The 23,667-nt window shown below is 40.1% G+C and overlaps 1 protein-coding gene across 1 annotated transcript in view; it reads left to right on the top strand.

Moving 5' to 3' along the window:
- Window positions 1-23,667, top strand: part of LOC131815279 (kinesin-like protein KIF28P) — a 60,914-nt gene that overhangs the window by 11,085 nt on the left and 26,162 nt on the right. The window contains exons 3-6 of the mRNA XM_059147011.1: window positions 9,265-9,468; window positions 10,867-10,902; window positions 15,794-16,018; window positions 21,844-21,998. Of these exons, the coding sequence (XP_059002994.1) occupies window positions 9,265-9,468; window positions 10,867-10,902; window positions 15,794-16,018; window positions 21,844-21,998 (620 nt within the window). The remainder of the gene's footprint in view (window positions 1-9,264; window positions 9,469-10,866; window positions 10,903-15,793; window positions 16,019-21,843; window positions 21,999-23,667) is intronic.

Genomic DNA, 23,667 nt, shown 5'->3' with positions numbered 1-23,667 from the left:
GTCCATAATAGCCAAACTTATAGAAAGAGCCTAGATGTCCATTGGCAGATGAACAGATAAAGAAGATGTGTTATATATATTCAATGGAATAGGATGCAGCCATCAAAAAATTGAAATCTTGCTGTTTGCAACAATGTGGTTGGGACTAGAAGGTGTTATGCTAAGCAAAATAAGTCAATCAGAGAAAGAAAATTATCATAGGATCTCACTGATATGCAGAACTTGAGAAACAAGGAAGAGGATCATAGGGGAAGAGAGGGAAAAATGAAACAAGACAAACCAGAGAGGGAGACAACCGTAAGAGACCCTTAATCTCAGGAAAAAAACTGAGGGTTGCTGGGTGTTGGGGGAGATAGAGAGCTGGGTGATGGACACTGAGGAGGGTATGTGGTATACTGAATGCTGTGAATTGGGTAAGACTGATGAATCACAGACCTGTACACCCAAAACAAATAATACTTATATGTTAATATGTATATATAAAATGAATTTTTATAACTTAATATTAAAAAACAAGTCAATTATCATATGGTTTCACTTATTTGTGGAGCATAACAAATAGCATGGAGGACATGGGGAGTTAGAGAGGGAAGGGAGTTGGGGGAAATTGGAAGAGGAGGTGAACCATGAGAGACTATGGACTCTGAAAAACAATCTGAGGGGTTTGAAGGGGCAGGGGGTGGGTGGGAGGTTGGGGGAACCAGGTGGTGGGTATTATAGAGGGCACAGATTGCATGGAGCACTGAGTGTGGTGCAAAAATAATGAATACTGTTATGCTGAAAATAAATAAAAAATAAATTAATTAATTTTAAATAAACAAGTCAGTTTTTAAAGGGAAAATAATTGATCAGAGGCTTTGTTAAAGTAGATACCAAAAAACAATGAAAAAGTGTCATACTTTATTACTTGTTAGCAAAATGCAAGTTAATACCACAATAAGATAATACTATGCATCCATGAGAATGACAAAAATTAAAAACTGACAATATGAAAGGTTGACAGGCATGTGGAGCAACTGGAACTCTAATGTGGTACTTACGGCAGTGCAAAAATGTTGAGTTATCTTGGAAAAGTAAGCTCTTTAAAAGACATAAATACATTTGACCATACAACCTAGCAGTTCCAAGAGAAATAAAACATATGCTCTCACAAAAAAAAAAAAAAAAAAAAAAAAAAGAAAAAAAATTGGCAAGTGTCCTTTGCAACTTTATATATAATAGTCTCAAACTAGAAACTCACATTGAGAAAGGGAAGAGGGTCAGAGATGCAGTGGGGAAACAGACCTCAGGCACAGCAACCCTCACATAAGAAGGAAAAATCACGGTGTAGAAATTCTCCCCACGGATTGAAAGGATGGAGTCCTGCCATGGGTATGCCTAGCCCTGGGTACCTGAATGGTGAGAATGGGCCCCCCTAACACGTGGCTTTGAAAGTCAGCAGGCCTTAACTCTGGGAGAACCTGAGAGCTCTAAGAAACTGAGACTCCATTGTTAAAGGTCCAGCATACAATTTGAGACACTGCACAGCAGCAGGAGTTCGAAAAACACTGTATGCAAAGGTATATTGATTAGTTTTAGGTAATGTGCCAGAGGGTTAGGGATCTGTAGGAATTTTATCCAGGAACAAGAATGCTGGTCGGTGCCATTTTTCTTGCTGTCCTTCAGCCTAGCTGGCCGAATGCTTGCAGAAGCCAGTTCTGATGCTTTCTGTCTACCTTGTTAGCACTGTTTGCCCTGACCCAGCATTCCCCAGACTGCCACTACTACAGGCAATCCCTCCAAAGTGGCTCTATCCCCACCACAACCAACAGGTAGCTTTGGTTTGGACTGGAACCTCTCCAAAGTGGTTCCTACCCCAGTGGGGATAAGCAGCCAGCCAACCAGCACATTGATACAACTACAGCCAGGCCTATTAGTCATCCATGCCAGAGACCAGCCCTAACTCACAGTGCACCCACAGCAGCCAGTCTCAATAAGAAGGTACATGCAGCCCACAACAACAGCCTCCCTAGACCATGTGATTCCACTAACTGAGGCAGACTGTGCTGCTGGGCCCTACAGGACACCTTTTATATAAAGCCACTACTTTCAAGACCAGGAGACATGGATGACCTACCTAATAAACAAAAACAAACACAAAGAATAAGACAAAATGAGAACACAGACAAATATGTTCAAATGGAAGAATGAGACAAAATCTCAGGGAAAAAAACTAAATGAAATGGAGATAAACAATCCACCTGATAAAGAGTTCAAAGTAATGGTCCTAAAGATGCTTACCAAACTCAGGAGAACAGATGAACACAAGGAGAATGTTAAAAAAAGAGATAGAAAGTATTTAAAAAATCAATCATAGCTGAGTAATACAATAACTTAAATGAAAAAGACACTAGGAGGAATCAACAGCAGAGGAGAGGATGCAGAAGAACAGATCAGCAATCTGGAAGACAGGGTGCTAGAATACCCTGAACAGCAATTATTTAAGAAAAAAAGAAATTTTTTTTTTAAGATTTTATTTATTTGACAGAGAGAGAGTGATCATAAGTAGGCAGAGAGGCAGGCAGAGAGAGAAGGAGAAGCAGGCTCCCTGCTGAGCAGAAAGCCTGATTCGGGGCTCGATCCCAGGACCCTGAGCTTAAGGCAGAGGCTTAACTTACTGAGCCACCCAGGTGCCCCAAGAAAAAAAGAATTTTTAAAAATGTGCATAGGTTGTGAGTCCTCTGGGACAAATCCAGTATACTAACATTTGCATTATTGGGGTCCTGGAAAGAGGAAAGAGAAAGTTTCAAAAAAAAAAAAAAAACTTATCTGAAGAAATAATAGCTAAAAACTTCCCTAACTCTTGGGAAGAAAAGAGACATACAGGTCCAGGAAGCCCCAAACAAGAGGAACCCAAGGAGGTCCACATCAAGACATTTAATAACTAAAATGCCAAAAATTAATAATAAAGAATCTAAATAATAGCAAAAAGAAAGCAAAATGTTTTATACAAGGGAAATCCCAAAAGGTTATCAGCTTGTTTTTCAGAAGAAACTGCAAGCCAGAAGTGAATGGAGTGATACATTCAAAATGCAGAAAGGAAAACCTACAATCAAGAATACTCTACCTGGCAAGACCATCATTTAAAACTGAAGGAGAGAGAGTTTTCCAGAGAAAAATTAAAAATGAAAAAAAGTTGATCAGCACCTAACCAGCCTTACAAGAAATGTTAAAAAGACTTAGTGGAAAAGGAAACACCATAAATAGGAGAAAATCATGAAGGGAAAAGTTTCATTGGCAAAAGCAAATATATAATAAAGGCATTAGATCAATTACTTATAAAGCCAGTATAAAAGTTAAAAAAACAGAAGTAGTTAAATCATCTATATTTTTAAAAATCAGTTAAGGAAACACAAAATTTTAAAAATGCAAAATAGAGTGTTGTGTACATAAAACATATGGGGAAGAATTGTAAATTGTAGGGCTTTTAGAATGTGCTTAAACATAAGCAACCATCAACTTAATATAGACAGCTATATATATCAAATATTACATGTGATTCTCATGTAGCCACAACAAAATCCTATCACAGATACACAAAACTAAAGAAAAAGGAATCCAAACATAACACTAAGGAAAGATATCAAACCACAAGAAAAGAGAACAAGCAAGGAACAGAGAAGAATTAGGAAACAATGGCCAAAATAACAAGAAGCACATACCAATCAATAATTACTTTAAATGTAAATGGACTAAATGCTCCAATCAAAAGATACAGGGTGACTAGATCGGTGAAAAAAAAAATGTATATGCTGACTACAAGGGACTCCACTGTAGACCCAGACACACCAACTGAGCACTTTTTGCTTTCAGTCACAAAGTCAGAAAAAATATTCCATGCAAATGGAAGTGGGTGGGGGAAGCAGGGTAACAATGTTTCTATCAGACAAAATAGACTATTTTTTTTAAGTTATATTTATTTTAGAGACAGACTGAGCACACGCAAGCAAGGGATGGGGCAGAGACTGGGAGAGAATCCTTAAGCAGACTCCCTGCTGAGCACAGAGCCCTACTCAGGAACCAGGTTATGACCTTGAGATCATAACCTGAGCTGAAATCAAGAGTTGGGGATGCTCAACCAACTGAGCCACCTAGTCTGGTGCCCCAGACAAAATAGTCTTTAAAACAAAGACCTTAAAGTCTTTGTTTTAAAGACTAAAAGACTTAAAAGTCTTTAAAACAAGAGACAAAGAAGGGCATTACATGATGATAAAGCAAACAATGCAACAAGAGGATAGAACAACTGTAAATCTCTCTACACCCAATATAGGAGGACCTGACCAATATTAAGAGACATAAAGGGAGAAACTGACAGTAATACAATAATAGAAGGGGACTTAACACCCCACTCATATCAGTGAACAAATCACTCAGAAAACCAACAAGGAAATAGTGACTTTGAATGACAGGTGTGACCAAAGGGACTTAACAGCTACATTCGGAACATTTCATCCTCAAGCAGCAGAAAACACATTCTTCTCGAGTGTACACAGAACATTCTCCAGGATAAATTTTATGCTAGGCCACAAAAGAAACCTCAATAATCTTAGGGAGTTTGAAATCATATCACACATCTTTTCTTTTCAAAGAAAGGGGAAGCAGACTCCCCCCGAGCAGGGAGTCTGATGTGGGACTCGGTCCCAGGACCTTGAGATCATGACCTGAGCCAAAGTTGGACATCTAACCTCTGAGCCACCCAGACGTCCTTAAGTATCTTTTCTGACCATAATGGTGTGAAAGTAGAAATCAAGTACAAGGATAAAACCAGAAAAAACACCAACAAGTGGATGCTAAACAACAGGCTACTAATCAACCAGCAGGTCAATGAAGACATCAGAGAGGAAAGCAAAAGATACATGGAGACAAATGAGAATGGACACACAAGGGTCAAAATCTTTGGGGTGCAGCAAAAGCAGTACTAAGAGGAAAATTTAAGTGACACAGGTCTACCTCAATGAACAAGAAAAATATTAAATAAACAACCTAACCTTACTCCTACAGGAATTAGAAAAAGAACAAATAAAAGCCAAATTTAGTAGGAGGAGGAAATAATAAAGATTAGAACCAAAATAAATGAAATAGACTTAAAAAACAGAAAATAACTATGAAGCTGAGAGCTGGTTCTTTGAAAAGATAGGCAAAATAGATCTTTAGCTAGACTCATCAAGAAAAAGGAGACAGGGGGCGCCTGGGTGGCTCAGTGGGTTAAGCCGCTGCCTTCGGCTCAGGTCATGATCTCAGGATCCTGGGATCGAGTCCCGCATCGGGATCTCTGCTCAGCAGGGAGCCTGCTTCCCTCTCTCTCTCTCTCTGCCTGCCTATCTGTCTACTGTGAACTCTCTCTGTCAAATAAATAAAATTTAAAAAAAAAAGAAAAAAAAGAAAAAGGAGACAGGACTCAAATACATAAAATCAGAAAGAGAGACATTACAACAGACACCACAGAAATATAAAGGATTATAAGAGAAAATTACAAGAAATTATAAACCAACAAATTGGAAAGCCTGTAAGAAATGAACAAATCTGTAGAAACATATGACCTTCCAGACTGAATCAGAAAGAAATAAAAAATATGAACAGACCAACCACTAGTAACACAATTGAATTCATAATCAAAGAACTCCCAAGAAAGAAAAGTGTACAACCAAATGGCTTCCCAGGTGAACTCTACCAAATATCTAGAGAAGAGTTAATATCCATTCTCCTTAAATTATAAATACACACAGATCAAAGGCATAGAGTAAAGAGTCAGAAATGAACCCCTGCTTATATGATCAGTTAATCTATGAAAAAGGAGGCAAGACTATAAAATGGGGAAAACACAATCTCTTTAGTAAATGGCATGGAGAAATGGGGCAGCTACTTGGAAAAGAATGAAGCTGAACCACTTTCTTAAACCACACAGGAAAATTAAATTGATATTAAATTAAATTAAGTTAAATTGATGTGTAGTTAAAGACCTAAAAGTGATAACTGAATCTATAAAAATCCTAAAAGAAAACATAGGCAATAAACTCTTAGACAATGGTCTTAACAATATTTTTATGGATCTGTCCCTTCAGACAAGGGAACCAAAGCAAAAACAAACAATTGGAATTAATCAAACTAAAAAGCTTTTGCACAGCAAAGGAAACCATCAAGAAAATGGAAAATCAACCTACATAGATCAGTAAAACAGACAGAAAGCCCAGAAATAAAGCCCATGTGTATATGACCAAAAATCTATGACAAAGGAGCCAAAAAACGGCAGTGGGAAAAGGACAGTGTTTTCAGTAAATGGTGTTGGGGAAATTGGACAGCCACACGCAGAAGAATGAAACTGAACCCCTACCTCACACCAGTCACAAAAATTAACTTGAAATGTATCAAAAACTTGAACATAAGGGCTGAAACCATAAGACTTCTAGAAGAAAACATAGGTGGTAAGCTTCTACACATCAGTCTTGACAATAAGACTTTGGATTTGACACCAAAACCTAAAGTAAATAAGTAGAACTATATCAAAACAAAACAAAGAAACCTTGTATACAATAAGGAAATCATCAACAAAATGAAAAGGAAACATATGAAATAGGGAAAAAAATTGCATATCATGTATCTGGTAAGGGGTTAATATCTAAAACAGATGAAGAAGTCATACAAAAAACAAAACCCAAAACAAAACACACACAAAAAGCAATCCAATTTAAAAACGGGCAGAGGAAATGAATAGACAGTTTTCCCAAAGAAGATATGAAAATAGCCAACAGGTACATAAAAAGATACTCAACAGCATTCAACACCTGGGAAATGCAAATCAAAACCATGATGAGACACCCCCTCTTACCAGTTAGAATGGCTTTGATCAAAAAGACTAATTCTGCTGATCATTTCACAATATATACAAATATCAAATCATTATGCTATTCAACTGAATCTAATTTAATATTCTATGCCAATTACACTTCAATTTTTTATTTTTTTTTATTTTTTTTTTAAGATTTTATTTATTTATTTGAGAGAGAGAGACAGTGAGAGAGAGCATGAGCGAGGAGAAGGTCAGAGGGAGAAGCAGACTCCCCATGGAGCTGGGAGCCCGATGTGGGATTCGATCCTGGGACTCCGGGATCATGACCTGAGCCGAAGGCAGTCGTCCAACCAACTGAGCCACCCAGGCATCCCCTTACACTTCAATTTTTTAAAGATTGTATTTATTTATTTGAGAGAGAGAGAAAGGAGGATAGAGAGGGAGAGGGAGAAGCAGGCTCCCTGCTGAGCAGAGAGCCCGATGTGGGGCTTGATCCCAAGACCGAGATCATGACCCGAGCCAAAGGCAGACACTTAACCGACTAACCCGCCCAGGCATCCACATTTTAACTTTGTTTTTAAATATTTATCTATTTTAGAGAGAGAGAGAGAACATGTGTGCATGAGTGGGAGGAGGGGCAGAGGGAGAGAATCTCAAACAGATTCCTCCATTGAGCTCCGAGCCCATGTGGGGCTCAATCCCACAACACAACGAGATCATGACCTCAGCCAAAACCAAGAGTCAGACCCTTAACCCACTGTGCCAGATTCCCCACATCCCAATTTTTAAAAAGATAGTTTTAAAATACTGCAAGAATCGTGCTGTACAGAACCTTGATTGTCACATTTTCCTCATCCCCAGATGAGGATGACCAATTAGCTTTTGTTGACCGCCTATTATGATAATTGCTGAATAACTGTTCCATGTACTATAGTATAGGAAAATGTTTCATGTAGTTGACCATAAGATGGAGAGTAGGAAGAAATTAGAAATGTAAGTCTAAATCCAAAACTAGTTATTTTACTAAACTTAGTAAGCACTCCTTAGGTTTAGCTAATAGCGCCCAAGGTAGAGTTGATATCCTTTATGTGAATACGTTTTTCTGAGAAAAGTACAGTCACGATGTTTTCAGAAACCACTGGTCAGATTCTACATTTTAGGCCAGAAGCTCCCCTAACCCTTCTAGGGCAATAATTTTTATGGCTTTCTTATGATAAATGAGCAGTATGAGAAGACTGGTTACTGTCTGTGGTATATATATAAACCATACCATGGTGATATGTGCATCTTTCCCAGAAGTAAAAATTATATAGATGATACAAATGGATCTATAATGGGGGTGCCTGGGTGGCTTAGTCAGTTAAGTGTCTGCCTTTGGCTCAGGTCATGATCCCAGGGTCCTGGGTTCGAGCCCTGCGTCGGGTTCTCTGCTTGGCAGGAAGTCTGTTTCTCCCTCTCCCTCCGCTGCTCCCCCTGCTTGTGATCTCTCTCTCTTTTTCAAATAAATAAATAAAAATCTTTTAAAAATGTACCTATTGTAATTAGGGATCGTGTAAAGATTCTTTACTATTTTATTGATATGGGAGACCAGAGAAAAATGTACTCAGACAAGGGACATGGCTTTGACCATGACCCAGATACTGAAAGAGCCAGACCAATTCCTCTCTTCCAAGCAGTTGCGGGCACAGGCATCTGTGCCTCCCACTTAAAAGTGGGGCGGGGGGGTACAAATATGTACATGTGCTTATTGTAGAAATGCTCCAGATCTTCTGGGTCTTGTGGCAAAAAGAAAGAAAAAGAAAAGAAAAGAAAAGAAAGAGTTCACCAGCAGAGGACTAAAATTAGTGCAGTCATTTTGTGATGTTATTGTTTGTGGAGTAAAAAACAATGAGATGGTAGAAGATGCTTTCACTGGTCTCTGTCCCCTGGCTCCTTGCAACTGATGTCTAATTGCTGGATTTTAAAGACTGAGCCAGGCTAGGTTTGTACTAGGCTTTTTTGACACCAGCCCGGTGAAGATCCATGGTGATCAGTGCCTTCCAAATAGCCAACTCCCTTTTTGGTCTCCAGCTTTATGCCGCTGGTTCTAAGACAGCATCGGAGTCTTCTGTCAAACACGCAGCATGGGGGCACCTGGGTAGCTCAGTGGGTTAAAGCCTCTGCCTTCGGCTCAGGTCATGATCCCAAGGTCCTGGCATTGAGACTCACATCAGGCTCTCTGCTCCACAAGGAGCCTGCTTCCATCTCTCTCTGTCTCTGTCTCTCTCTCTCTCTGCCTGCCTCTCTGCCTACTTGTGACCTCTGTCTGTCAAATAAATAAAATCTTAAAAAAACAAACAGCATGGTACTAAGCAAGTTATCAAAACCAGAATATTTATTATGTTAAGGGTATTGTGAAAAGCCCGTGCTGAACGCAGTGTCTGTGATCTTCTTTCCAGACAGATGTTTTCCATGATCTCGGCCGGGGAATTCTAGACAGCGCATGGCAAGGCTATAATACCACCCTCCTAGCCTATGGCCAAACTGGCTCTGGGAAAAGCTACTCCATGGTTGGGTTTGGTGCAAACAAAGGTATCATTCCAAAGGTGTGCGAGGAGCTCTTTCAAGCAATTGAGAAGAAGGAGGGAAATGAAGACTACCAGGTACACGTGATCCGAAAATCCCTTCTTTGAGGAATTTCATTTTTCATTTTGGAAATTTCTGGCTCCAAACGATCAGCATCTCTATTTCAGGATAATGTTAATTTTCCATACCCAAGTCTTCCCAGGACTGCAAGATCAGGTTGCCGCTAACTAGAATGTTGACCTTTTCTGGTTCTATGGAGGCAAACCCAAGGCAGTAATTTTGAAAAGCACTTTGAGTATCCCAGCAGCAGACGTCTTAGAAGCTAATACTCATGAGGGATTCTTGCTGAGGCTGATCCAACAAGACCCTCACTGACTCGCCTGTGGTTTCCTTTGCTCCGCCTCTTCTACCAAGGCTGTGGGTGTGTGCTCATTTTCATTTCTTTCTTTTCTTTTTTTTTTTTTTTTTTTTTTTTTAGTAGGCTCCACGCGCATGGAGCCTGATGCAGGGGTCAAACCTGAGATCAAGACCTGACCTGAGACCAAGAGTCAGATACTTAACCAACTGAGCCACCCAGGCGCCCCTGTGGCATCCTGTTTTTTCACGGAGAGCATTCTTTCTCTCTCCGAAACTGAATTATAGGACTTTAAAGAACATGGTCTTATTCTCCATGTATCACCTGCTTTCCTGGAGTTCCTTTTTTCTCCTGTTTGTTGGATCTCTCATATTGGAGGCTTTCTTTGTCTGCTAACAGTGGTTTAAAGCATGTGACACCCACGCTCGTTGGAAGCTCTGGGGACATGAGAGGTGACGGAAGACCCGCCACCGGGAGACAAAAGACAAGCCTGCCAGAAGGTGGTGGCAAATATCAGTATCTTAAGACCTTTTCTCTAGGCTGGGGCCATTCAACTCCTCCAGCCTCCCACTTAAGGGGAGTTGGCTGGTCCAGAAATATTCCAGAAGCACAGTAGGGTAAAGACTGGTCTTTTTCTCTACAATGTTCAGATTGGGGGTGAGCAATAAAGAATGACATTTTTCTGTTGCCAATCGAGACCGAAACACGCACACACGCAGGGTCGTATATAGTTTTAACCTATATTAAGAACTTTTCCATAGCATCAAAGTTATGTGAGAATTGCTTATTGCATGTGAATCAGAACTTGCTATATTTGTAAATGATTTTATTTACTCGTCTGAGAGAGAGAGAGCACAAACAAGAGGAATAGCAGACAGAGGGAGAAGCAGACCCCCACTGAGCAGGGAGCCAGATGTGGGTCTTGTCAATCCCAAGACCCTGGGATCATGACCAGAGCCAAAGGCAGAGGCTTAACCCATTGAGCCACCCAGGGACCCAAGCATTATTATATTCAATATTAGCTTCTTCCTTTGTTGGAAATTAATGTTGTTCCTATATGACTTTCTTCCCCAAAGATGAGGTTCCAGAGGAGATTAACTCTATGTTCTTTTCTATACAGGTTACGTTCAGTATGTTGGAAATTTACAACGAGCAGGTAACGGTGATTCTATTCTCTGGCACACACACCTGTGGGACTCTGCAGCATAACACCTATGGAGCCTCCCCTCCCCCACCCTAAGATAAAGTCACAACCCTGTAGCCTGGCATGGACTACAGCCCTCACTTCCCTCTCCCGCGCTACCTCTTGCCCCTTTCTCCACTCACTCTGTGCTTCCGCCACATAAATGTCTTCCTCTCAGGAACATGTCATTCTTTCCAAGATCTACCCTTCTCTGACCCTAGAATTCTTCCCCTACCCCGACCAGTCAACCTCAGTCGGCATGGGGGGCAGAGGAGATAGCAAACTTTGTGTTCAAGGACCAGATGGTGTCTGCTGAAACTATTCACCTCTGTTCCCTAAGCAAATGGAGTATGGCGGGGTCCCAGTGGGGGGCCGTTCTTGGACGCTGAAACTGGAATGACACATAATTTTTGATGTGGAGCCGAGAGCCAATGGTCAAGAAAGAATTCTTGAGCTTCTTTTGGTGCAAAGAGGTGCTTTCGATAGAGCAGGGGACAGGACTCGAGCGGGGAAAGAGCTGCCCCAGGGCTATGAGGAGTGACCGATCATGGACTTCTCTCAGTGGGGGGTTAAGGACAGCATAAACCTCTAAGGAACTTGTGCGTGTTAGAAGCAAGGCCTCCAGGACCTTGGAGGGCTAGTTAGTGTTAAGATAAAGTTGCTTTTAGTCTTTAAAGAAACATCAACACGAAGGCGGCCAGTCGGCCAGTCGTGAGTTCCTTGGGGAATGTCACACTCAGCAACTTGGGCTCTAGGTTGTAAGAAAATTTAATTTCCGCTGCATTTCTCCTGCCTTTGTTCGTCCCATCAATTTGCACATGTCACACAATATTTTTCTTGTGATTTTTTTCAGTCACTTAAAAATGTGGAAAATGTTCTTATGTCAAGGATCCGACAAAAACAGGTGGCCAGCTGAACGTAGTCCCCAGGCCATGTTTTGTTTGTCCCTGGGGTGGCTGGAAAGGGCATGACCTCAGACCCTACTTCTCTCATTGACTGGCCATTGACTTTGGAAAATCACTTTCTCTCAGTTGTCTCATTCACAGAGAATGTAAAATAAGACATTACACATCAAGGTGACCTGTTTTCAATTTCTAACACAGAGCTTAGAAAATGCCAGATATTCGCTGCCCTTACCCCTTGATCATATAATACTGTGAAATTTTATTTGCCTATTTGGGTCTCCGGAACAGATCGTGTCCTTGTGAAGACCTTTCTATAGGAAATGCCCTCTCAATACTCAATATGCTTGTAGGTTTAGAATGGGTGCTCCGAATATTTACTGAGTGGACGAATTGACAAAGGCATCTAAAACTGTAACTTTCTCATAGAAGACCGTAACCTAATTGTTTTTGTGTAACCCCAAGCACCATCCAAAGCCTTGCACTTCATCATTCTGAAGTAAATACTGTGAAAGGAATAGATCTGTCAGTGTTTTTCTCTTTATATCAAGGAAAGAAAGTACCCATTTTGCTTCTTACACTCTTTCATGAGTCAGCTATTACCATTGAAGGCTGATAGTAAATGCAAATGAGTTCTTTTAAAAAAAAAAAGTTTTAAAATTCCAATTAGTTCACATGCAGGGTCATATTAGTTTCGGGTGTACAATATAGCAATTCAGCACGTCCCTACATCACCCGGGGCTCATGACAACAGGTGCGCTCCTCAGTCCCCCTCTCCTTGATTCACCCATCCCCCGCCCCCACCCACCTCCCCTCTGGTAACCAACAGTTTGTTCTCTAGAGTTAAGAGTCTGTTTCTTGGCTTCTCTCTCTTTGTTTTCCCTTTGCTCATCTGTTTTGTTTCTTAAATGCCACAAGAGTGAAATCATGTGATATTTGTCCTTCTCTGAAGGGCTATTTCACTTAGCATAATAGTCTCTACCTCCATCCGTGTCATTGCAAATAGGGAGATTTCATTCTTTTTTATGGCTGAGTAATGTTCCTGTATGTGTGTGTGTGTCTGTACCCATTCATCAGTCAATGGACACTTGGGGTTTCCCTAATTTGGCTATTGTACATAATGCTGCTATAAACCCTCATGTGTGTGTTTCCTTTTTATTAGTGTTTTTGTTTTCATTGGGTAAATCCCAGTAGTGCAATTGTTGGATCATAGGGTAGTTCTATTTTTAACTTTTGAGGAATCTCCATACAGCCTTCCACAGTGGCTTACCCAACAGGGTAAGAGGGTTCCCCTTCTCCACATCCTTGCCAATATCTGTTGTTTCTTATATTGTTGATTTTAGCCATTCTGACAGGTGTGTGGTGGTATCTCAATGTGGTTTTGGCATTTCCTTGATGATGAGTGATGTTGAGCATTTTTTCATGTGTCTGTTGCCATCTGAATATCTTCTTTGGAGAAATGGCTGCTCATGTCTTCTGAACTTTTAAAAATTGGATTATTCATTTTTGAGTGTTGAGTTTTATAAGTTCTTTATATACTTTGGATAATAACACTTTTAAATGTCTTCTCCCATTCACTAGGTTGCCTTTAAATTTTATTGTTTCCTTTGCTGTGCAGAACTTTTTATTCTGATGAAGTCCCAATAATTTCTTTTTGCTTTTGTTTCCTTTGCCACAGGTGACATATCTAGAGAGAAGTTGCTGTGGCCTAGGTCAAAGAGGTTACTGTCTGTGTTTTTCTCTAAGATTCTTACGGTTTCCTGTCTCACATTTATGTCTTTAATCCATTTTGAATTTATTTTTGTGTATCATGTAAGAAAGTGGTCCAGTTTCATTCTTCTGCGTATTTTTGTCCAATTTTCCCGAAATTATTTGTTGAAGAAACTTTTTCCCACTGGATATTCTTTCCTGCTTTGCTGAAGATAAATTAACCATATAGTCTCTGGTTCCCAATGGGTTTTTCTGTTAAGGTCACCAATTAAATTTCTATTTCTTTCAAGTTGCTAAGGCTTGGAAGACAGTGTGGCTCCTTTATCTCATACCAATAACTTTGGGAAGACAATTTCCTTTGTTACTCAGTTCTGGTAGTCATCTTACTGTGGTCTCCATACTGATATCTGTTTATGATGATAATCTGTCTGGAATTCTGTTTCCTCATCTTTAAAATAAGAACACTGGACATCCTAAGAATCTTTCCTTTCCTCATATTCCTTGACTCTCTGGTATATTCCCATTAGGTACTTCAACAGTCAATTAAAATGAAGTTTATTATGTACTTCTAATGTTTCGGACATCATCCTAGACTCTGAGGATGAGTTAATCCTTGGACTTAATTCCCACCATAGAGGAGTCTGGCGGGAGCTATAACACTTTACAGACAGTGATGCATTACATGTGCTCTGTGAATGGCGAGGAGCAAGGGGCAGAGAGGAGGGAGTGTATGACTTCGTGGGATGTTTAACAGCAATGGTCAATGGTCAATGGTCAATGCTGGGCTTGGACTGGACTTTGAGAAATGTGTAGGGAGGTTGAAGGCACAGACAGGGGCATTTTATGCAGGATTAGTTGTAACTAGTCAAAAAATACATCAAAGTTCATGGTGGTTAAAGGAAGAGTCAGTACCCTGCTTAGCCAGATTTGGATATATGGTGCGGTCATCAGGAGATGAAGCTGAAGATAGGCTCTGCCAAAAGTAAAGGGCCTTTGTCCTGGCAATAGTGGAGAATCTTTGGAGGATTTTAGAGGAAAATCAGATAATCAGATTGGGCTCTGGAAGAGTTCTCTAGAAGCAGATTGGAGTTGGATTTGAAGGTGTACCAAATAGAGTCAGAGTTCAAGAATTCCCAGGAAAGCCCAGGTGAGTAAGGAAGGTCTTGTGATAATCACCAATTTTGATCTCCAGACATACATGAAAGGTCCCGGCACCAGGATCCACCCCCATCTCTGGGTGCTCATACTTCCTCTCCATCCAGACAAATCTACTTGTTTTTTTTTTTTTTCTAATAAGACTTACTCAGTCCTATCTTAGATGTTCCTTCCAACAAGTTGTATGTTAGAGGAAAATTTTCCTAGCTACACTAGAAATGATCTCCATTTGGATGTCTCCTTATCCCTGGCACCTTATGTCCACTGTCTTAGTTTGGCTTGTCCGAACTTCAATCTGTGATCTTTCCCTGGCTCTAGGATGAAAAGCCATAGAATATCGGAGTTGGGGAAGATCTCAGAGATAACTTAATTCACCCCTTCCTATTATGAACACTCGGAAAGTAAGAGATTTTTCCAAAGTTTTATCAGGTTAGAGGCAGAGCCAGGACTGAGAACTGGGGTCTTAGACATCTCTGTACCATGTAATACCACCCCTCTGGGGCCTTTGGCTCCACCACAATCCCACAGTAGAACCTACTTAGCCTTGTTAGAAGTGGCTTTTCTTGGGTGAGAGACAACATGGGCTTTCACCCAAAGCCATGGTCTCTGTGTGACATCTCACCAGTCTCCAATAATAAGATCTGAAGAATCACCCATATTCTCCTAACATTATTTGTTAGCCTAGCTCTGGCTACACTGTTCTGTCAAAATTCATTCACTGAGTGACTCTTCTACATTGGGAACCAGGTCAAGATCTACAAGTAAAAGGCCCTGGTCCCACCCAAAGGGAGTTCACAGGCTTGTTGAAGTGCTTTAGGTACAAGAAAATACTAGAACTGAGTTTTTTAAAAAAAATTCTGCTTATTACAACAGGTTTTCCCTTATTACAACAGGTTTCCCTCCTGTTGGCCATTCCCCTATCTCTGACTTACCTAAATTATGAACTTGTGTAGTGCCTACAGAAATTTAACATTTTTTCATTCATGTAGTAAGTTTTTATTGAGCACTAAATATATTCTAGGCAGAGGTGTAACCATGAAGTAAATAGAAATCCCTGTCTTCCTGAAGTTTACTTTATTTATTCTCTTTTTCCACAGATAAGAGACTTGCTGTCTAGAACCAAGAAACCTGGGGGACTAAAAGTGAGGGAAGATCAACAGCTGGGCTTTTATGTGGACGGCCTGAAGTCAGTGCCCTGTGAGAACTATGCACAGATTGAAAGACTGATGGAACAAGGGACAAAAGTAAGGACCACAGCATCGACCAACATGAATGCCAGCAGCAGCCGGTCTCACATGGTTGTCACCATTCAGTTCAAGCAGGTGAGACTCACGGGAAGGCTGCTGTCCCAGGTTCCCACCAAGCGTGGTCCATGGGAAGGGTTCCCAGTGGCATGAAGAGTTGGTGAGTATTATGGAATCCTTTCAGATTTGGCCTATGGATTAAGGTGGCTACGGCCAACCATGGGCTTTAGGTTCAGAAAGAGAAGTGAGGGACTTCCTATTTTCCTACCTGCCCATATCCCCGTTCCACACAGGTTCCCCAGGATGATGAAAACCAGCTTCCAGATCCATGAGCCTAGAGAACCACCAGATGCTGACCAACCCTTCTGATACTTGGAAGTAGCAAAATAAGGTCTTTGAAACTAGCTAATCCATGTAACTCTCCACTAAGTAGAATTTTTTACAAACCTGAGCATATGTTTTTTCCTCCTTACTTCTTGTTAGATATCAGAGAGTAAACTCTACATCATCAGCAGTTTGATTCAGAAATACTTATTTTCAAAACCTGGGTAAACATTACAGTTAGCTATGATTTCACCACCTCTGTTTCCTAAGCCACAGTCCTAATACATAGGTGGAATGGTGATAAATGAAGATTGCCCTGTTCTAACCAGGAATAGTGGGAAAATACTGGACTGTATCTCTTTGTTCACCGGCTTTGAAACTTCAGGAAATCACTTACTCATTTTTAGTCTCAGTTTACTATTCTGTAGAATGAGACGAATAGCTATCCTACGGGAGTGCTGGGAAGCCTAGAGAAGTACCTGCATTTTAAAGAACTTTGAAGAATAACTGGGAGGATGGTAGAGAGCACTCTGAGCTCACCTCCGCCCACTGACACACAGAGACAACCACTCTGCATAATCCAGCTAACTCTGGAAACGACCTGAAGACCGGCAGAACAGCTCTTTCACAGCTAAAGACATAATGAGAAGCCCACATTGAGAAGGGTAGGAGGGGCAGAGATCTAGTTGGAAACGAATCCCCAGGCACAGCGACCCTCAAAGAAGAAGGATATCTTAGGCACTAGGTATTTCTTGAGGAGCCAGGGTATCAAGCTTTAATGGGGCACCCCCTGCTCTGGAGATCTGCACCAGAAAGACAAGCCTGATATCAGTCTTTGAAAAGTAGTGGACTCAACTCTAGGAGAGGTGGAGGAGGGCTATAAGAAACTGAGAGTCCATTCCCAAAGGGCTCTATCATGCACTGTGAGACCCAGCACAGAAGCAGTAGTCTAGGAAGTGCCTGGGTTATACATGAAGAAGATTTAGTGACTATTTTGGGGGCATGTGCCAGAAGATCAAGGATGGTAGGAGCTTTCTCAAGGAACAAGAGTACTGGAAGGTACAGTTTTTCTTGAGCTCCTTCTGCCTAGCTGGTCCATCCTTGAGGGAGCCAAAATCAAGAGTCAGACACTGAACTGACGGAGCCACCCTGGTGTCCCTCTACCAAACATTTAAAGAAGTGTTTAAAATATCCTTTTCAAACTATCCCCAAAAATAGGAGAGGAAAGAAACTTCCAATCTCACACTATGAGGTCAGCATTATCCTGATGCAAAACAAAACAAACAAACAAAAATTACAGATCAATATTCCTGATGAACACAGATGCAAAAATCTTCAACAAACAACTTCAATCATACATTAAAAGTATCATTCCCCCACAAATCCAGTGGGATTTATTGCAAGGATGCAAGGATAATTAGCCAATTAATTAAATAACCAATCAATGAGAAGCACCACATTAACAAAATGAAGGATAAAAATTATATGATTTTCTTAATAGACACAGAAAAAAAGCCTTTGACAAAACATGTATTCATGATGAAAAAACTCTCAATAAAGTGGGTTGAAAGGGAACATTTCAATGTACATAATAAAGTCCATATATACCAAACCCCAAACCAGCATCATACTCAATGGTGAAAAACTAAAGGCTTTTTCTCTAAGGTCAGGAACAAGGCAAGCATATCCATGTTTGTCACTTTTATTCAACAATTACTGGAAGTCCTAGTCAAAGCAATCAGATGATCAAACATGAAAAGGAATAAAAGGCATCTAATTAAGGAAGAAATAAAATTTCCATTATTTACAGGTAAAGTGATATTACACATAGAATACTCTAAAGATTACCAAAACACTATTAGAATAAATGAAATCAATAAAGCCTCAGGATACAAAATTAATACACAAAAATCTATAGATTCTTTTTTTCTATACATTAATAATTAACTAGCAGAAGGAAAAATTAAGAGAACAATTCCACTTACAATTCTATCAGAAAGAATAAAATACCCAGGAGTAAATTAAACTCCTCTGGGGGCGCCTGGGTGGCTCAGTGGGTTAAGCCTCTGCCTTTGGCTCAGGTCATGATCTCAGAGTCCTGGGATCGAGCCTTGCATCGGGACTCTCTGCTCAGCAGGGAGCCTGCTTCCCCCTCTTTCTCTGCCTGCCTCTCTGCCTGCTTGTGATCTTTCTCTCTGTCAAATAAATAAATAAAATCTTAAAAAAAAAAAAAAAAAAGAAATGTCCTCTGAAAACTCTAAGACATTGATAAAAGAAATTGAAGATGCAAATAAATGGAAAGACATTCCATGCCCCTGGGTTGGAAGAACAAATATTGTTAAATCATCTATACTAAAATCCAAAGTGAGCTACAGATTCAACACAATCCCCATCAAAATACCAATACTATTTTTTTTATAGAGCGAATAATCCTAAAATTTGTATGGAACCACAAAAGACTCCAAATAGCCAAAGCAATCTTAAAAGGAATAGAGCTGGAGTAATTGCAATCCTACATTCTAACCTACACTACAAAGCTATAGTAATCAGGACAGTATGGTACTGGCACAAAAACAGACACATAGATCAATGGAACAGAATAGAGAGCCCAGAAATAAACCCACACATTTATGGTCAATTAATCTATAACAAAGGAGGCAAGAATATATGATGGGAGAAACGACAATCTCTTCAATAAATAGTGGTGGGAAAACTAGCCAGCTACGTGCAAAATAACGAAACTGGACCACCTTCTAACACTGTACATGACAATAAATTCAAAATGGATTAAAGACCTAAAAGTGATTACTGAATCTACATAAAGAAAAAATAAAACATAGGGAGTCAATGTTCAGACGACAGTCTTAGTGATATTTTTCTGGATATATCTCCTCAGACAAGGGAAACAAAAGCAAAAATAAACATTGACTACATCAAAATAAAAAAGCTTTTGCACAGCAAAGGATCCCATCAACAAAATGGAAAGCAACATACAGAATGGGAGAAGACATTTGTGAACGGCGTAACCGACAAGGTGTTAGTATCCAAAAATACAAAAAGAATTTATACAAATCAACATCAAAGTAAAAACAAAAAACAGTCTGGCTTAAAAACTGTTCAGAGGATCTGAATAGACATTGTTCCAAAGAAGACTGATACAGAAACATGAAAAGATGCTCCACATCACTCATCACCAGGGAAATGCAAATCAAAATCACAATATGAAATATCAACTCCTGCCAGTCAGAACGGCTAAAATCAAGAAACCACCAAGTGTTGGCGAGGATGTGGAGAAAGGGAAATGTCTGTGCCCTGCTGGTGGGAATGCCGACTAGAGTGGCCATTGTGGAAAACGGTGTGGAGGTCCTCCAAAATTAAAAATAGAAATACCATGTCCATCCAGTAATTCCACTGTTGAATACTTGCCCAAAGAAAATGACAAAACTATTTGAAAAAGATACATGTATCTCTGTATTTACTGCAGCACCACTTACCAGAACCAAGACACAGAAACAACCTGAGTGTTCATTGATACCATATGGTATATATACTCAATAAAATATTACCTCCCTTTAATAAAAGAATGAAATCATGCCTTTCAGGACAACATGCATGGACCTAGAGGGTGTTAGGCTAAGGGAAATAAGTCAGACACAGAAAAAAAATACCATGTGACTTCACTTGTATATGGAGTCTTAAAACACAAGACAAATGAGCAAAGAGACACAGATAGAAACAGACTCATAAATACAGAGAGCGGGTGGTTGCCAGTGGGGAGGCTTTGGAGGGATAGGTGAAGAGGTGAAGGGGATTAAGAGGTACAAACTTCCAGGTATAGAAGAAGTAAGTCACAAGGATGAAAAGTGCAGCATAGAGAATGCAGTCAGTAATATTGTAATGACATTGTATAGAGACAGACGATAACTCCACTCATCACAGTGAGCATTTTGTAACATATATAATTGTCAAATCACTATGTTGTATACTGGAAACTAATGGCATGTCCCATGTCACCTGTGCTTTGATTAAAAGTAAAAAAAAAAAAAAAAATGGGAGCCCCCAGGTGGCTCAGCTGGTGAAACACCTGACTCCTAGTTTCAGCTCAGGTCGTGATCTCAAGGTTGTGAGATCCAGCCCCGTGTGGGGCACCACACTCAGCAGGGAGTCTGCTTAAGATTCTCCCTCTCTCTCTCTCTGCCCCTCCCACCTCTCTCATGAGTGCACACTTTCTCAGATAAATACATCCTTTTTTTTTTTTTAAGATTTTATTTATTTATTTGACAGACGGAGATCACAAGTAGGCAGAGAAGCAGGCAGAGAGAGAGGAGGAAGCAGGTTCCCTGCTGAGCAGAGAGCCGGATGCGGGGCTCGATCCCAGGACTCTGGGATCATGACCTGAGCCAAAAGCACAGGCTTTAACCCCCTGAGCCACCCAGGTGCCCCATCCTTTTTTTTTTTTAAGTAAAAAAAAATAAAGATTGTCATAAACTTTAAGTACTATTCAGATGATTTTATGTTAGTAACATTCATAGACTTTACATATGGTTTGCCCTTTTTTAACTTGATGTTTTAGAGGCAAAGGAAGAAATCCACTGAAAAACATGTACGTAGCGATCTAGCATTACGCTCGCTCACTATTGGTGTAATGATATTAACATCTGTTACTGTATGCAGGGCATGGCTAGAACCGTTACTTCTCTTATCTGTTACCCTCCTAACACCCAAATAATATGCCATGATCCCTGTTTTCCAATTAAGACAGTTGCAATTCTGAAAAGCTAGTTCTCACAGTCATGTAACCAACAAGGGATCTGTCACATTCTAAAATCCACGTTCTTTTTCCCTCCCTGCATGACCACACTGTCCCGAACAGTTCCTTATTTTGCAGATTTCCCAGTATTCAAATGTTTGATCACAGAAATACTAGAGCAGTAAATGGGATCTAATATACCACTGGAAATAGCTTTGCAAAATTGAGAAGGAGAAACTGAGACAGATATTTGAGCCTGATGATTTATTAATGTGAAATGTCCCTGTAAAGAAGACAGCCCTTTTTTTGAGAGAGAGAGAGAGAGAAAGGTGAGCAGGAGGTGGAGGGGCGGAGGTAGAGAGAGAGAATCTTAAGCAGACTCCTTCACCAGCAGGTAGTCCGACATGGGGCTTAGCTCCCACAACCTTGAGATCATGACCTGAGCTGAAACCAAGAGTCGGTGCTTAACTGGCAGAGCCACCCAGGTACCCGAAGTAGTCTTTTAATTTGTAAATTTTATTATATATTTTTGAGTGTGAAGTACAATTAGGGAAAAAATTTTAATTCCAAGAATTTTTTTATTATGTTATGTTAGTCGCCATACAGGACACCATTAGTTTTTGATGTCATGTTCCATGATTCATTGTTTGTGTATAACACCCAGTGCTCCATGCAATCCGTGCCCCCCCCTTAATACCCATCACCGGGCTCACCAGTCCCCCCACCCCCTCTTCTAAAACCTTCAGTTTGTTTTAAAGTGTGAACGAGATGGACTTCATATGTAGCCTGCTACCACTCTAATAGCACGACTTGTGGTGCTTTCCTACAGGTTTTCCTAGACAGACACCTCACCAAGCAGTCCAGTATTAATTTGGTGGATTTAGCAGGAAGTGAAAGGCAGAAATCTTCAGGATCTGAAGGAGACAGACTGAGGGAAGGATCACGAGTTAACTTAAGCTTAACCAATTTAGGAAATGTTATCAGGTAAATAATTGATGCATGGGTATTTATTTCTGCTGTAAAAATGTCCTCAGAAATTTTTAAAAATCAGATTAATCATAGACCTCGGTTCATGACCCACTGTCATCATTGGTTCATACCTGGTCCTCCTATATATTTTATTTTAAACATATTGTTCTTATTGTTGATGTTGATGTTGTTGTTGTTGTTGTTTAAAGATTTTATTTATTTGACAGAGAGAAACACAGTGAGAGACTGAACACAAGCAGGGGGAGCAGGAGAGGGAGAAGCAGGCTTCCTTCCCAGCAGGGAACCTGATGTGCGACTTGATCCCAGGACCCTGGGATCATGACCTGAGCTTAAAGCAGACGCTTAACAACTGAGCCACCCCAGTGCCCCAACGTATTGCCCCAGTGCCCCAACGTATTGCTTTTTAATAAAACTAAGAACACCAGTTAAGGTCACCACCCAACCCAAGAAAGAGTTGTTATTTCTCCGCTACGCTCTCCTTAGAGGTAGCCACCATCTTGGATTTTGTTTTTCCTCTCTCTGTGCCTCACTCCCTTTCTTGTTTTCTCACTTCTGACTATTAAGTTTGTGACACTCATTTCAGAAATGTACAAAAAAGGTAAAATATTATAGGTTTTTAGATCTTGTTCTTTTTTAAATGATCAAAGTATAAATTATGTGAAGTACACCAATCTTAAATGTTCAGTTTGGTGAATTTTTATATGTATATATCTACATGATTACTACCAAGCTCAAGATATAGGACATGCCCAAAGCCCAGAAAGTTCCCTCGTATCCTCCCCCTAGCTTTTACTCCCACCGAAAGAAACTGGCCTTTGCTACTAAAAATTGGTTTTTCCTAAAACTATCTTGATTTTCATCTAAATGTGACCATTTATAAGAGGTCACCCACTTCTGCATCTGGCTTATTTCACTAAGGACTGCGTCTGTGAGACTAAGCCATGTTTCTCATGTAATGTATTCACTCTTTTTCATTGCTATGTAGGATTCCATAGCAGAAAATATACCACAATTCATTTATCCCTTCTTCCATTGATGGACATTTCGTTTGTATCCAGGTTTTGACCATTATGAATAATGTTGCTGTGAACATTCTTGTACATACGCTTTGGGGAAAATAATTTCTTATTCTCCTCAAGGATACATCGGGAGTAGAATTGCTGGGATTGGCTTTTGCATCCAACATTATTAACAATAAGTGTCCATGTTATGTGTGGCTTTGGTTAATTGCCTTCTATTCTGTCACTAAACATTGTGTCTATAAGACTCCCTATGGTAGTAGAAGTTGTTACTTCTTTTTCATTATGATATAGTATTTCATTATGGGTATATGCCATGATTTATTCATTTGTTCTCCTTTTGGTTTGGCATTTCGGTTGTTTCCAGGTTTTGGAACATTCTTGTACAAGTCACTGGGTATCAATATATTAAAGTTTCTCTTGAGTACAGACAAAGGACTGAAATTGTTGCGTTGTTTGTAAGGTTGTGTGCAATAGCTGCTTTTTTTTTTTTTTTCAGTACCTAACTTTTGACAGTGGGGACAGATTATTTTCCAAGAGTCTGGGGCAATTTATACTCCCAGCAGCAATGTATAAAATATCCCACTGAGCCACATCTTTTCTAAGACTTAATATTGTCACATTTCTTGATATTTTCTGATTAA

Source organism: Mustela lutreola, chromosome 14, assembly GCF_030435805.1.
Source record: "Mustela lutreola isolate mMusLut2 chromosome 14, mMusLut2.pri, whole genome shotgun sequence".
Lineage (NCBI taxonomy): Eukaryota > Metazoa > Chordata > Mammalia > Carnivora > Mustelidae > Mustela > Mustela lutreola.
This window is presented reverse-complemented; position numbering and strand designations above follow the sequence as displayed.